Here is a 12,959-nt window from a genome sequence, read left to right on the forward strand (position 1 = left end):
CTGGACATAAGCAGAGCAAAAGGAAAAAAGCAGTACTCAGCTAGTTTGCCCAGGTAAGCTGGTATCTGGTCACCCAGTAGAAGTGACCAAAGCAGTGAGTCTGATCAAGGTGTGATACAACAGATTTCAGTGTTTAAGTAGAAAACTTGAAATCAGAAGCAACAAATTAAAAGCATATCTAGGTTGCAGACATGCCTTTTTTCCCTTTGTTTTTTTAAAAGCTGAATCTACAAAATATTCCAGGGTAGAGAAGAAATTAAGGCAAGACACATATTTACTATTTTCTAATCAAGTAAACTGAATAATACCAATCCTTTCTGCAAAATTGGTGTCTTTATGTTTCAACTGTTCTATATTCTTATGAGGCCAAATAAAATAGAGCCAGAAGAGTTGAGCTCTGGGAAAATACTCAATTAACTTATTGGGATTCCTTGGAGATAAGCAAATTTATGCACTTAGAGTTGATCAAGTCCAAGACTGCATTTTCATAGGAAGAAAGTGACAAATTCAACAGTCATCTTCACAGATGGGTGAAAGGGAAAGCTGAATGGAAGGTTATTGACAAAAAACCCCGGCAACAACAAAGAAACTTACAACCCACACACAGATGGTGTATGAGAGACCTGGGCAAGTTTACGACACGTATAAAAACTCTCCATGTCCTTCCCTTCCCATTTTCAATGGAAACAGTTACCCTCTTCAAAGACTAGGACCCATCTTTGAACAGTGAATGGTACTGAAGTCTCTCCTAAATTGTGTTTGCTGACTTTAACTCTTCTCTTGTGGTAACAAACAGTATATATGTATGTCAAACTCAAATTTAAACACAGCAGACCAAAGCAAACATAGTTAGACACAGGAAATTCTCATAAACCTATGGCATACAAACTGCCACTTTCCTCAAAACATTAACCCAGATAACAGCCCATGAACAAGTTTTCTAAACTGAGGTGGTACTGCCACCTTAAGACACCAGGCTAGCATTACAATTTTCACTATCCTGGATTACTCGAAAAACACTTTCTGAAATTTAAAAAAAAAAACATATTCAATGAAGAAGATTTCTAAAAATTAAACTGCAAAAGAAAAAAATGCTTTAAGTCCTTTTACTGTATTATGATTACTTTACTCGATTAAGTAGCAATTTAGGTTTACTCTAGTTTAACATAACCTAGGCTATGCTTTGTAACATTTAGTACAAAGCATTGTGAATCAAGGTTCTTCAATTTTGTCCACAGCAACTGAAGAACTGCACTACTTTTGTAACACAACTTTCAGGAACAGTGCCAATACTTGTAGTATCTTGCCAAAGTTATAGGACATTCAGATATTAAAGGACTTTTAAAAACACATAAAAATTTGACTGGGTAACAGCAGGGTTAAAATGGAAATTTTAATAGAGGTAAGAGCCTTGTCAACCAACCTTGTCAATTATTTTAAAGGAAATAAGCCATCCTCTTACTCATCTGCAAATGTGGCACTCTATCGCTGTGTTGATTATACGTATGCCAACAATTTCTTTCACTTTGGACAAAATGTTGATTCACTTTTTAAAACTATTTCTAACATTATTATACTGGAAAGAGCAATCTTACCTTTAGTAGAATATGCTTCAGCAATCATCCGTAACCTATATGGCGGCACTGCAGCTAGCTGCAAATCATCAACTCCAACTCTGGCGTATGTATTCAGAGCTTCTTTGTAATCACCTTCCACATAGTTTAGCTTGGCCATAATCAGGTTAGCTTCTTGTAAGAATTCTGGCTAGAAGGAAGAGGAATAAGAAAGGTTTCGTTCCTCAGGGAAAAAAAAAAAAATTATCAAACCTGACAATTGTTTGGCATGTTTTCTGCATATACTAACTGTGGAAGCCCACAGTAGATTTCTTGTGAGAGAGCAACTAATCATCAAAATTCTATCTTCATGTTATATTTGGGAAGCTTGGGGGTAGGGAGTGAAGCCACATAATCATTCTCCAGCAAGCTACTGAACAGCATCATCAGTCATTTTTCATGTTCGTATGTTTATTTACGCATGCACCAGTAATACCTCTCAAGCAGCAGACAGCTTTGCCAGGTAACAAAACTATTTAAAGACAGCCTATCATTACAGCCCCTCCAATGATTTTTTTCTTAACACCACAAGTACAGTTCAAAATAACAGTGTCAAATCTTAAGAATGTATTCCACAGCCTATATATTTAATTTGCACAATTTCAAAGCATCAGGATAGAGGGAACATCTTGAAAAAAGGATTCAATGAAGAATGAAGGAAAAAAGGAAGAGAAGGAAATCCTCCCATGAATCATGAGAAACACAAAAATGGAAGTTAGAGATGACTGTAAAGCAAGGTTCTCATCTTACAAGAGATACCCATGAACATAGAAAAATAAGTGATTTAGTAGCTACAACAATAGTTAAGCAAAGAAGGAAAAAAATGGTTAAGAATATTAGAAGTTTGTGACATAAACACTCCTCTCAAGGATAAACCTTACTTTTCACCCCCAAGCATAACTTCAGAAGTCTTTCCTGCATACTCGTGAGACTATGACAGAAATTTGTCAAATATTTTGTGGTTTTATAACATTTTTATCTAATGCACTCCAAAGAATGATTTAGTTATATACAGCAAGTAAAACTTTCACAAAAGAGGTTGCAAGGACTTCACTTAATCATTCCATAAGTTGGTGATGATTTTCTTGTTCTTCTGATGAAAGAAGATTTGAGAAATTTATCTAAACAAAAGTCCATGAAGAAACAAAAAGACATGAAATAGCATAGCACTGATGATGTTCTGGGAATAATAATAAATCAACGCACAAGAACTTTCTACTTTTTTCTCCATAATTAGCAGCACGCTCCTGTCAATTTCACCTTTTCTAAGTCTTGCTCAGACTGACTGACTTACCTTTAGGTTTCCTCTATCAAGTGCTGCCGTGAGATGTTTCCTGACCTCAGTCAGCTTTGGCCTGGGGCCCCGTGGGCTGCTGTTCTGTTTAAGAGCGTTTTCCTTCAAAAATTGTTCTAGTTTGGACTCTCCGAGGAGAAGTTCTGCCATGTCATCTGTAAATAAAAACAAACACATGAAATATTAAAAATCATTTTATTTCACTAATACTTTGGTGTAGGCACCACTGCCTCCACTGACAATTTTCAGATCTAAATTTTAAAAACAAAATAACCTAAACAAACACATAGCCAATTACTCAGATTTAACATGTCATATGGGTACTTCATTTTACTTCTCAATTTATCTTTTATATGCATATCATTGTAGAATTAAGTCTGTTATGTTCTAGGCTGTAATGAATTAGAGCAGTAACCTAAAACCAATCTTCTTCCCTTCTGCCTTAAAAAGAAACGTTTGATTCAAAAGCTTCATGGACTCTGCAGCATTCTGTATAAAAACACACTTGTGTTCTCAAATGCATCCACACATGTTTAACTGTTTAAAGAATACTGCAGAAGGGAAAGAACTCAGTTTTCAGATGAAGACGAGACAAGTCACAGATGCTGCCTGGTTACCAGCCAGCTTAGTTTTCAGGCTTTCAGAACATGGTTGTCAGATTCCTCACTCAAGTTTGCAGTAAAAATTTAATTCCTCTACCCACCAAACATACTTTTGCTGGTCACCTCATCTTTAGATCTGATGATAACAAGTAATTTCAGGTGCCACACTTCTACCTGTACTTTACTCTTTTAGGAGCACCTTTATGCCTCTTTGTGTGTTTTGTTTTGCTTAAACTGTGCATCCTCTGTTTAATTTATCTTTGTGACAACAATGCAGTCTGGATACAGCTTTGATGTATGCTAGCCAAAAATGTTGGTCCCTTGAAAGACAAAGGAAGTAAAAATAAAGTATTTCCCTAGTGCACCATTACTTTGGAGACATTCTAAAAAGCAGTGACACTCAACATCTTTCAAATATGTATTAAAGGCATACAATTCGTAGTCCAAACCAAAATATTACTACTGCTCAATAATATACCTACAGTATAACAATAAAAATTTACTACCCACTAACTGCCAACCAAAAGCTTCTATTTACCTATTCAATGCTAATATAGCAAAATGTACAGCTATTTAGCTGTACAAATAAGCAAATTGGAGTTTGACATGCATCAGCAAGTCCAGCATAAAATTTCCACGGTCGTTAACCAAGAATTTGATCAATTTACAAAGCCTGACTGAAAAAGTTTTCATTTCCAACATCTGATGTACGTAAGTGTACAGTTTAACAACACAAAAATGTCAAATTTACGTTCTGACAAATGTGAAGACTAAGTTTGTACACTACAGTATTTTACATACAGCTTAGATTACACAGCATTTAAGGTTAACTAATCTCCTTGCACACTGGAAATTTAACGTTTCTGAACAGAATTAGAATGAGAAAAGTTCTACAGTAAATAATAATTGTTTTGGTAAAGCACAAGAAACCCACTGTTAGCTGTGTTAGCAGGGAACAAGCAAATTAAAGAGGACTTCAGTATTTGGTCTGTCAGGACCAAGCACGTTTATGATTTAATATGGCTTGTAAAGTCTTTCCTGTGTTTAGAAAAAAGGAAGAAGAAAAAAACCTTTACCACAGAATGAGTTTTATTCAAACATTACCGTCCGAATACATTAGAAAGCAGGGAAGGAAATGCTCACTGCTCTTAGCACAAGCACCTGGAGGGACCAGGCCCAGGCCTTGAAACCCCATGTCCATGCCCCCCCCCCACCAGCTCTGAGTCACGGCAAACCATGCTCCCAGGCCTGCCTCAACACCTACTGCACTCTGCTCTCTGGGGAAGAGCAAGAGGGACAGCCAGAAACATCCTCTTTACCACATCCAGATCATAGTCCTGTACCACACTACTCTCATCTGTAATTTGCACAATTGCTATGCTTAATTTCACAGGCAACCAAAACTCCTAACACTGGAAGTTTCTTTTTGAAATCCCCTGAGGAAATGAGAGTAGAGAAGGACACAGTTTGTTCCCATAAATTCACAATGTTATCAGCATATTTCCAGGAATATTTAAAGCAACTTACAATAATTTTTTTATTCTTTCATTGAAGTCTTATCAACAAGAACGAAAAATAAAAGATATTTCAATGTACTAAGTGGGGAAAAAAAGAGAGATGGGGAACACACTTCCGCGGCAGCGCAGGCAACTCAGGGCCAAAGCCAGTTAGTTTTGAGTATTTCCGTGGACTAGGATTACAGAACCCCTCCAGACAACCTGCTCCAACATTTGACTGTATTCACTGTGGAAAATTTTACCTTGCTATCTATTCCACATTTCCCTTGTTGCAGTTTTTTGGCCATTGCTTCTGGTGCTGTACATTTCTGAGTGTAGGCCACCTCCACAGTCAAGGTGGGATAAGTGATGACAGCAGTAGGATACCCTCTTACCCTTCTCTTTTTAAGCTTTAGCAAATACAGCTCCCAGCTGGTTCTTCAAGGACGTGATCTGTTCCCTTTATCTTGGTGGCCCTCCACAGTGCTCCCTCCACTATACCAACTTCTTTCTCATTCTGGGGAACCCAAAACTGGATGCAGTATTCTAGATGCTATCTCACAAGTGACTAACAATAGGGAACACTAATTTCCCTCAAACTGCTAACTACACTCTTGCTAATACAGTACAGAGTGCAGTCGGCCTTCATTGCCACAAGGGTTTGCTGCCAAATCGTACTCCCTTACTTGTCCACCATGACCTCCAGATCCTTTTCTGCAAAGCTGCTTTTTAGACAGCTGACCCCAGGCTATCCTGTAACAAACAGTCATTCTTTCTCAAGTACAGGACCATGGTGTTTGCCTTTGCTGAACTACAGGAGTTTTTACAGAATCATGAAATGGTTACTCTAGCCTGTTGATATCCCTCAAAATGGCAGCCCTACACTCCCCAGTTTTCTATCACCCGCAAAATCACTGAGGGTGCATTCTCAATGTCTAGGTTGCCAAGAACGACACTAAACATTATTGACTGCAGTATTCACCCGTGCAAGACCCCACTTTTAATGGTCCACAGATTTCTTTTATTAGTAGTATTATCTTTATTTATAAAAACGAAAACCCCACCTCTGACCACAAGTCTCTGAGCACAGCCAGTTTTCCACTTACCTCCTAGTCCCCCTGTCTTTTCAATGTAGCTGCAAGAACACTATGGGGAACCACATCTAAAGTCTTGCTAAAGTTAAAGCCAACACTACTCACTGGTCTTCCCTTTATCCATAGTCAGTCACCTCTACTCAAAAGGTTAGATATCCCCCAACAAACCCACGTCAGTCTACCCCAGTCATCTTCCTATCCGTCCAACCAGTTTCCTGGATGTACTTCCTAATCTTCCCAGGGCCTGGGGTTAGACTGACCAACCCACAGTCCCTGGATCCTCCTTCTTGACCTTCTTGCAAACAGCCATATTTGCCCTTTTGTAGTCACTGGGAATCTCCCTTGATCACCAGGATCTCAAAAATGACAGACTGTCCTTGCAATGACGTTGGGCGGCTCCTTCAGCACTCTGACACAACCTGTTCTGGCACCATGGCTTTGTGGAATTCCACTTCACCTAACGCAGTCTTCCGCCGTTACGGCCTAATGCTTCACGAGACCCTGACGCTGCTGAGGAACATAAGAGGTCTGAGCATGAGCCCCAGTAGTATACTCAGCAGCAAAGAGGTACTGAGGACATCATCTTTGTCCTTTGTCACTTAGTCTCCGAACCCCACACAGCAGCAACATCTCATTCTTCCTTTTGCTGCCACTATACCCATAAGTTGCCCTTCATGTCTCTTACCAGTTTCAGCCTCAGCTGAGCTTTGCTTTTCTCTTTCAAACCCATTCATGTGCAAGCAATGTCTCTACACTTCTGCCAGTCCAGCAAATCACACGATGCACCATATCTCCAATTGCAGTAAGATCAATGCTTTGCAACTGCACACAGGTTTCTAATTCCTCCACTGCCTACAAAGTAATAATGACTAACATCTTAAGGGTACCACCAGCATGGAATAGTTTTCCATCAATATCAACAGATCTTCTGCAAGCAGTGATACAATATACTGAAATGCATAAATCATACAGACAGGTATCACTGCAATAAAGCAAATTTTCCAAGGGAAGCAAGATACTAAAATAAATTGTTACAGTTTATTTTCTGCATGTTCCTGCTTTTCCTTCAAAGAGAAATCTTAGTCCAATTGAAAAATACCAACAGCTTGCTTGCATAGCTCCACTTTCAAGCTGCAAACTAAACAAGGTACTAAACAGAACAAATCTAAACGTGACATTTCCTAAGAAAACCCCTTTGCTACAGTCTTATTCTGAATTCCACATTACCTTAGCATAGCCCTTGTATTATTATAAACAAAAAATAGTCAGATATTATGATCAACATTACACTGCTCAAAGAGCTTTTGCATACCACTCCACAGGACTGCACTTTCTCCAGCTGTTCCACTGCTCTGGAAATCAAAGCATGTTAACTGCATGCGCAGAAAAGACAGCTGTTTTTACATTGCAATGCAATTCAGGTTAGACTTCGGTGTAAGGAATCTAATGTGCTAATCTAATGAAAGGATCTCAGAGATCAGAGGCATGCTCCAAACCTACAAAACTGTTCTGAAGAACAGGATACAATTATTTGCCTTGCAAAAAATTGGTCGCTGAGGAACCCTTTCAGCACAGGCACTTTATTAATAATATTCAGAACATTCTGGTGTGTTCCGAGTGTACAATTTCTGTTTATGAGCCTCTTGACACTTTAAAAAGGCAAGGAAAAAAAATGAGAGCAGCTCTTGAAAATAATTCTTGAGGTCAGCACAATAATGACCTACTTGGGAGAAGAACAACAAAGATGAATTTTGCTAATTATATTTTAAAGCTAAGTGGTGGCTTAAAAGTGGATAATAATATGTCAAACTGTTTAAGCATTGAAGGATGATATTTAAGCAGATACTTCCTCCCTGATCTGTATCCATCCAGTATTTAATTTAACAACCAAGATTCCTCTTTTGCTTTTATTCAGTTCAGCACTTCACTGAGCAAATTTTTCTTCCAGAGAATGTTGAGGAAACACAAATGCCAAACATAGTAAGGCATCCAAATGACACTTTGAAAACAGTGCTTTGGTTCGGGATCTGAAATACCTTCAAGGATGCTTTCAATGAAAAGAGCAAGGTCTACCATTGACATTCTTCAACACTTCAAATAGTAGAATTTCAAACACGCCAAAGAAGGAAGTATCACACATGCCTTCCCTCTCATGTGCATTCCTTTTAGTAGGTCTCAAAAGTCCTGGCCCACACTCCTGGAACATGCATTTCTTTAAATTAAATACAGCAGGTTTTTTTTTTGTGGAGAGACAGGTTAAACAAACAGACAAACAAACAAACACACACACGAAGAATGCGCACCAGCTGCAAGAGATGTTTTGTTATACAGACTGCAAAATTGGCATGGAAGCATGTGAAACAACTAGTCTGAGAGGTTGCAGTGGATTAGTAGACATCCTGAAGAATGAGTTAGACACTAAGGAAAAAGAAAACAAACCTTGTACTGTTACATGTGAAAATGCATTCCCTGAGGCATGAGGATTCTTAAAACAAAGTGCTGAAAACATCCCTATTACTAAAGGAGAAAGCTATCACCTTGCCTGTAACCAAAGAACAGCGTCAGCACATGCAGTAGTGGAGTGTAGCCATAATCCCCTCCAAAAGCTGGTTGCTCATCAGCTGACAGCAAGAAGTGCTGCAGACAGAGGAGGACTATCTCTAGAAACTCCAGTTCTCACCCACTGCTGGGCCACAGTAGAACAAAGCAGACAAAGACACAGACCTAGCACCCCACAGAAAGTTTTCAAGGTTATTCCTCTTACATACACAGAAGAATTTCTCACACTGTGAAAAGTAAAAGGAAGGGAACAAGAAGAGGACAGATGGGCCTATGCAAAACTCGTGAAGTTCAACAAGGCCAAGTGCAAGGTGTTGCACCCGGGTCAGCCCAAACATGAGCACAGACTGAGTGATGAGTGGATTGAGAGCAGCCCTGCAGAGAAGGATGTGAATTGGTATCGGTGCATGAGAAGCTCAACATGAACTGGCAATGTGTGCTTGCTATGCAGAAAGCCAGCCATATCCTGGGCTGCATTGAAAGAAGTGTGGCCAGCAGGGCGAGGATGGTGATTGTCCCCCTCTGCTCTGCTCTTGTGAGATCCCACCTGGAGCCCTGCATTCAGCTCTGGGGCCCCCAGCACAAGAAGGACATGGACCTGTTGGAGTGAGCCTAGAGGAGGGCCACAAGGATGATCAAGGGCCTGGAACACCTCTCCTGTGAAGACAGGCTGAGAGAGTTGGGGTTGTTCAGCCTGGAGAAGAGAAGGCTCCAAGGGGACCTTACAGCAGCCCTCCAGTACCAACTGGACCTAAAGATTGCCCAGAGAAGCTGTGGATGCCCCATCCCTGGAGGTGTTCAAGGCCAGGCTGGATGGGGCTTTGGGCAGACTGCTCTGGTGGGGTGTCCCTGCCCATGGCAGGGGGGCTGGAAGTGGATGAGCTTTAAGGTCCCTTCCAACCCAAACCATTCTACGGTTCTAAGTTGAATCTGAAAAATTTAACTTAGCACCTCTCTCTCTCTCTCTCTCCCTCCCTTCCTCCCTCTCTCTCTCTCTCTCCCTCCTCTTCCCTCTCCCATCCTCCTCCTCCACTCTAAGTTTCTCCTTTCTGACAATGACTAGAAAAAATATACTGTTGTCTCTAAAGGAAGGACACAAGCAAGATTAAAGCCTTACATTCATGCTGGTGCATACTCAGAAACTATCCTGACACCTGAAGATGAGAATCAAAGTAGTCTATAGCACCCAGATATTTTGTTCCCATCAGTGGCGCAAGTTAAAAGAAACTACTAACTCATGCACTACCTAGCAATAGTCACAGCGCAGCAACACATATTACACATACTTTCCTTCAGAGGAAAGGTGGGAGAGGAGAAAACAACAGCTGCAACTTATACATAGATCTGATTAAGCATCAAAACAGAAGCTGTTATTCCAGGTCATCTGCATGTGGCACGACGTGCCCTTTCCCTGCAGCACTGCTATATACCATGAGATAGTACCGCAAGAGAAGCGGTAACTGTCAGACTGGCTTTCATCACAGCAGTGCTCCACTTGTGCAGCCGCTGATGACTAACGCTGGAAGACCACTGGTCGCAGAACACAAACCATAAAAGTTACTGCAGAGAAGGATTTTCTTTATCGCATTACTCATCTGCGAAGTCAGTGAGTCAGGGCCAGAAATTGGCAATAAGGTTTTAAATCAAATTGTGACTGAAGGAGTGCTTTATTAACGAAGCGTTGGCTCGAGTCTTGCCAGCCATTCTGTGCAAGTCAGCCTGTTACAAGCACTGCAGAGGTTGAGAGTTCCTATTAGACAGACATTTCTAAAAGAAAACATTTATGAAAGCATAGGTCTGGCAGAGAGATTTTGAACAGTTTTATCTATTCCTTAAGACATCCTGTAATAATGTACGTAGTGTTTGAGAAAAAAAAAGTTTTTCTTTCTTTCAGCACAAGTGATCTAGATTATATTCTTCCATAACACACGTTATTAAGAATTAAACTATGTAAATACCATACTTTACATACCTTGAAGCCTAGCTTTCTTTCAGTCCATCTAAATAAATGTTTCAAAAAGAAAACCTGTTGGTAAACAATTTCAATACCATGAAAATCACTTTGCCACTTTCAGAAAACTGAGATATTTATGAATCACTGTAAAATGATTGATGAAAGGATATTCATCCATTCTTCTGCTGAAGAATCCATCAACAATAATTATATAGTAGAGCTAGCTCTATATCACAATTGCATAGCAGAACCATTTCCTAGCTGGGGAAGGGCAGTCTAGCTTGCCCATCTGTTTCTAAAACATCACAGCATCACTGATGTTATCCACTTGACTAATATGAAATTCTCTGCCTGTAGTTATAGAATCACAGAATATCCCAAGTTGGAATGGACCCACAAGGATCATCAGGTCCAACTCCTGGCTCCACAAAGGACCACCCAAAAATCAGGCTGTGTGTCTGAGAGCATTGTCCAAATGCTTCTTGAACTTCAACAGGCTGGGTGCTCTGACCACTGCCCTGGGGAGCCTGTCTAAAGACAAGTTTATAATCAGAGGCAAGGCTGAGCACCTGGGAAATACAAGTCAAACTCACAGATGCTTTAGGTAAAATATCCATTTCTGTTAGCACAGGAAGCAAAAGCAAAATAAAAAGATGCTTCTACACAGGCCTGCTGTTTTCTTTCAGCTTAGACACACTCATACAACGTATCTTGAGAAGAACCTTGTGCAGGCATGGCTGTCCCTCTATGCAATACGTATCAACCCTGACCATCTTCAAAATAAGAATGAAGGCTTGCCTAAAGACAGGAGAAAACAAGAAGTAACAAAAACACACAATAACATGTCTTTGTAAAACAGTGTCTAAAAATATCATCATGACAGCTGCTTTGCAACTTGATTTTTAACATCTACTTCTTGAAGCAAAATTGTTACCATACTGTTGGGATCCAAAGCAGTTACAGAAAAACAGAATTACAAAAAAAAAAAAGGATTAATCTTCATTTATCCTGGATCATGAATGATGAATACTTATTACTATTAGTTTAAGACTTGCTATGGCCTATGTTGAATTATCCACTGAATTATATGCTAAAATATAAAATATTTTCTGATGAATGTTACCATATTCTCAAGGCATTTGCTGAAGAACACAGGAGTTGTTAGCAGTCTGTTTAGGAGAAATATCTATTTCTAATTAATTTCCTTTCTAAAAGTAGGCTTAAGAAAAAATGGAGAAAAAGTGAAGAATGACTATACTGCACACAGCTCAAAAATACAAACATTTAACCTTAAAGGAATACAGAACAGTGGCTGTTTCTCTTGCCAGCAGAATCCTCCAAGAGGTGATTTTAAAATTCTGTTTAATCCCAGAGCACACCACGATAAAGCCATAGTGAATGATTAAGTGTTCAGAATAAAACTAATGAATCTGTTACCTGTTGTTCTGCTGAGTAGCTGATAGCTGCTTTATTAAAGTATTACTTCTCCTGTGGTGGTTCAAGTCTTGGATAAAAATCAAAGCAAAAAAAAAAAAAAAAAAAGAACGTTATCTAGGCTACAGCTACTGTTTATGCATTTTCTAAAATGTTCTTAATATTCATGCAGAAAATGTAAAATATTTTAAAAGGATACAATAATTATTTGCTTCAGTTGATTTTAATAGCACAGTGAAATACAGACAGGGAAGGTACAATGCAAGAGTGCCTTTTACAGTTGTTAACACCTCTCTGGCAACAGCCATCAGAAACCCAGCTCCTGGTATCAAAGCTCCATGCACAAGATGTTCCTCTGCAATTAAACATCAGTGTTGTACTGCTGTGGTACACCAGCAAGAGTGTCTGTGATCCTGTGCTAACAAAAATAGTTGCATCTTACTCAGCCTTTACAGCTCAACATCTAAAGCCAGAAAGAGTATGTGGGGGAAAAAAAAAAATACAGTTTCCTTTCTTATATGCCAAATGGTCACATTTTAAAAGAAGTATTTTTAGTGCTGTTTTTTTCCTCTCTTCTGAATTACACAGCTGCAAGAAAAATGTGCAGAATTAGGATAAAATCTCCTCCCACAAAGATTTAAGCAAAGAGGCTCAACCTCAGACTCAAGCCCCATGGATGTGAATTTGAATAGCAAGTGCTTAGGAAAAGGAAACACAGAGCTAACTAGCTACAGAATCTGAGGTGAGCAGCCACACAAACTCTTTCCGTGTAAGTAAACAGATAAAGCTAGAAGTGTACTGAATCGTTTCACACAGTCTCCACCATAACATATTTCAGATTTCTTAAAATGCATAATAGTCTGGATACATTTCAACCAAAAGGTTACTGTTACCATTGCTGAAAATGAAGACA

General features: G+C 39.4%; 1 protein-coding gene across 5 annotated transcripts in view; it reads right to left on the bottom strand.

The window, feature by feature from the left end:
- The window catches only part of TTC7B (tetratricopeptide repeat domain 7B), a 138,572-nt gene that overhangs the window by 115,157 nt on the left and 10,456 nt on the right, over window positions 1-12,959 (bottom strand). For 4 of the 5 annotated variants that reach the window (XM_035539890.1, XM_050711100.1, XM_050711101.1 and 1 more), the window contains 2 exons: window positions 2,908-3,062; window positions 1,596-1,764 (listed from right to left, as the gene is read on the bottom strand). In XM_035539890.1, coding sequence (XP_035395783.1) covers window positions 1,596-1,764; window positions 2,908-3,062 — 324 coding nt within the window. Of the gene's footprint in view, window positions 1-1,595; window positions 1,765-2,907; window positions 3,063-12,049; window positions 12,068-12,959 lie in introns of those variants that run through there. The other variant, XM_035539891.2, reaches the window with a different exon arrangement.

This window comes from Cygnus atratus, chromosome 5 (assembly GCF_013377495.2).
Source record: "Cygnus atratus isolate AKBS03 ecotype Queensland, Australia chromosome 5, CAtr_DNAZoo_HiC_assembly, whole genome shotgun sequence".
NCBI classification, from domain to species: domain Eukaryota; kingdom Metazoa; phylum Chordata; class Aves; order Anseriformes; family Anatidae; genus Cygnus; species Cygnus atratus.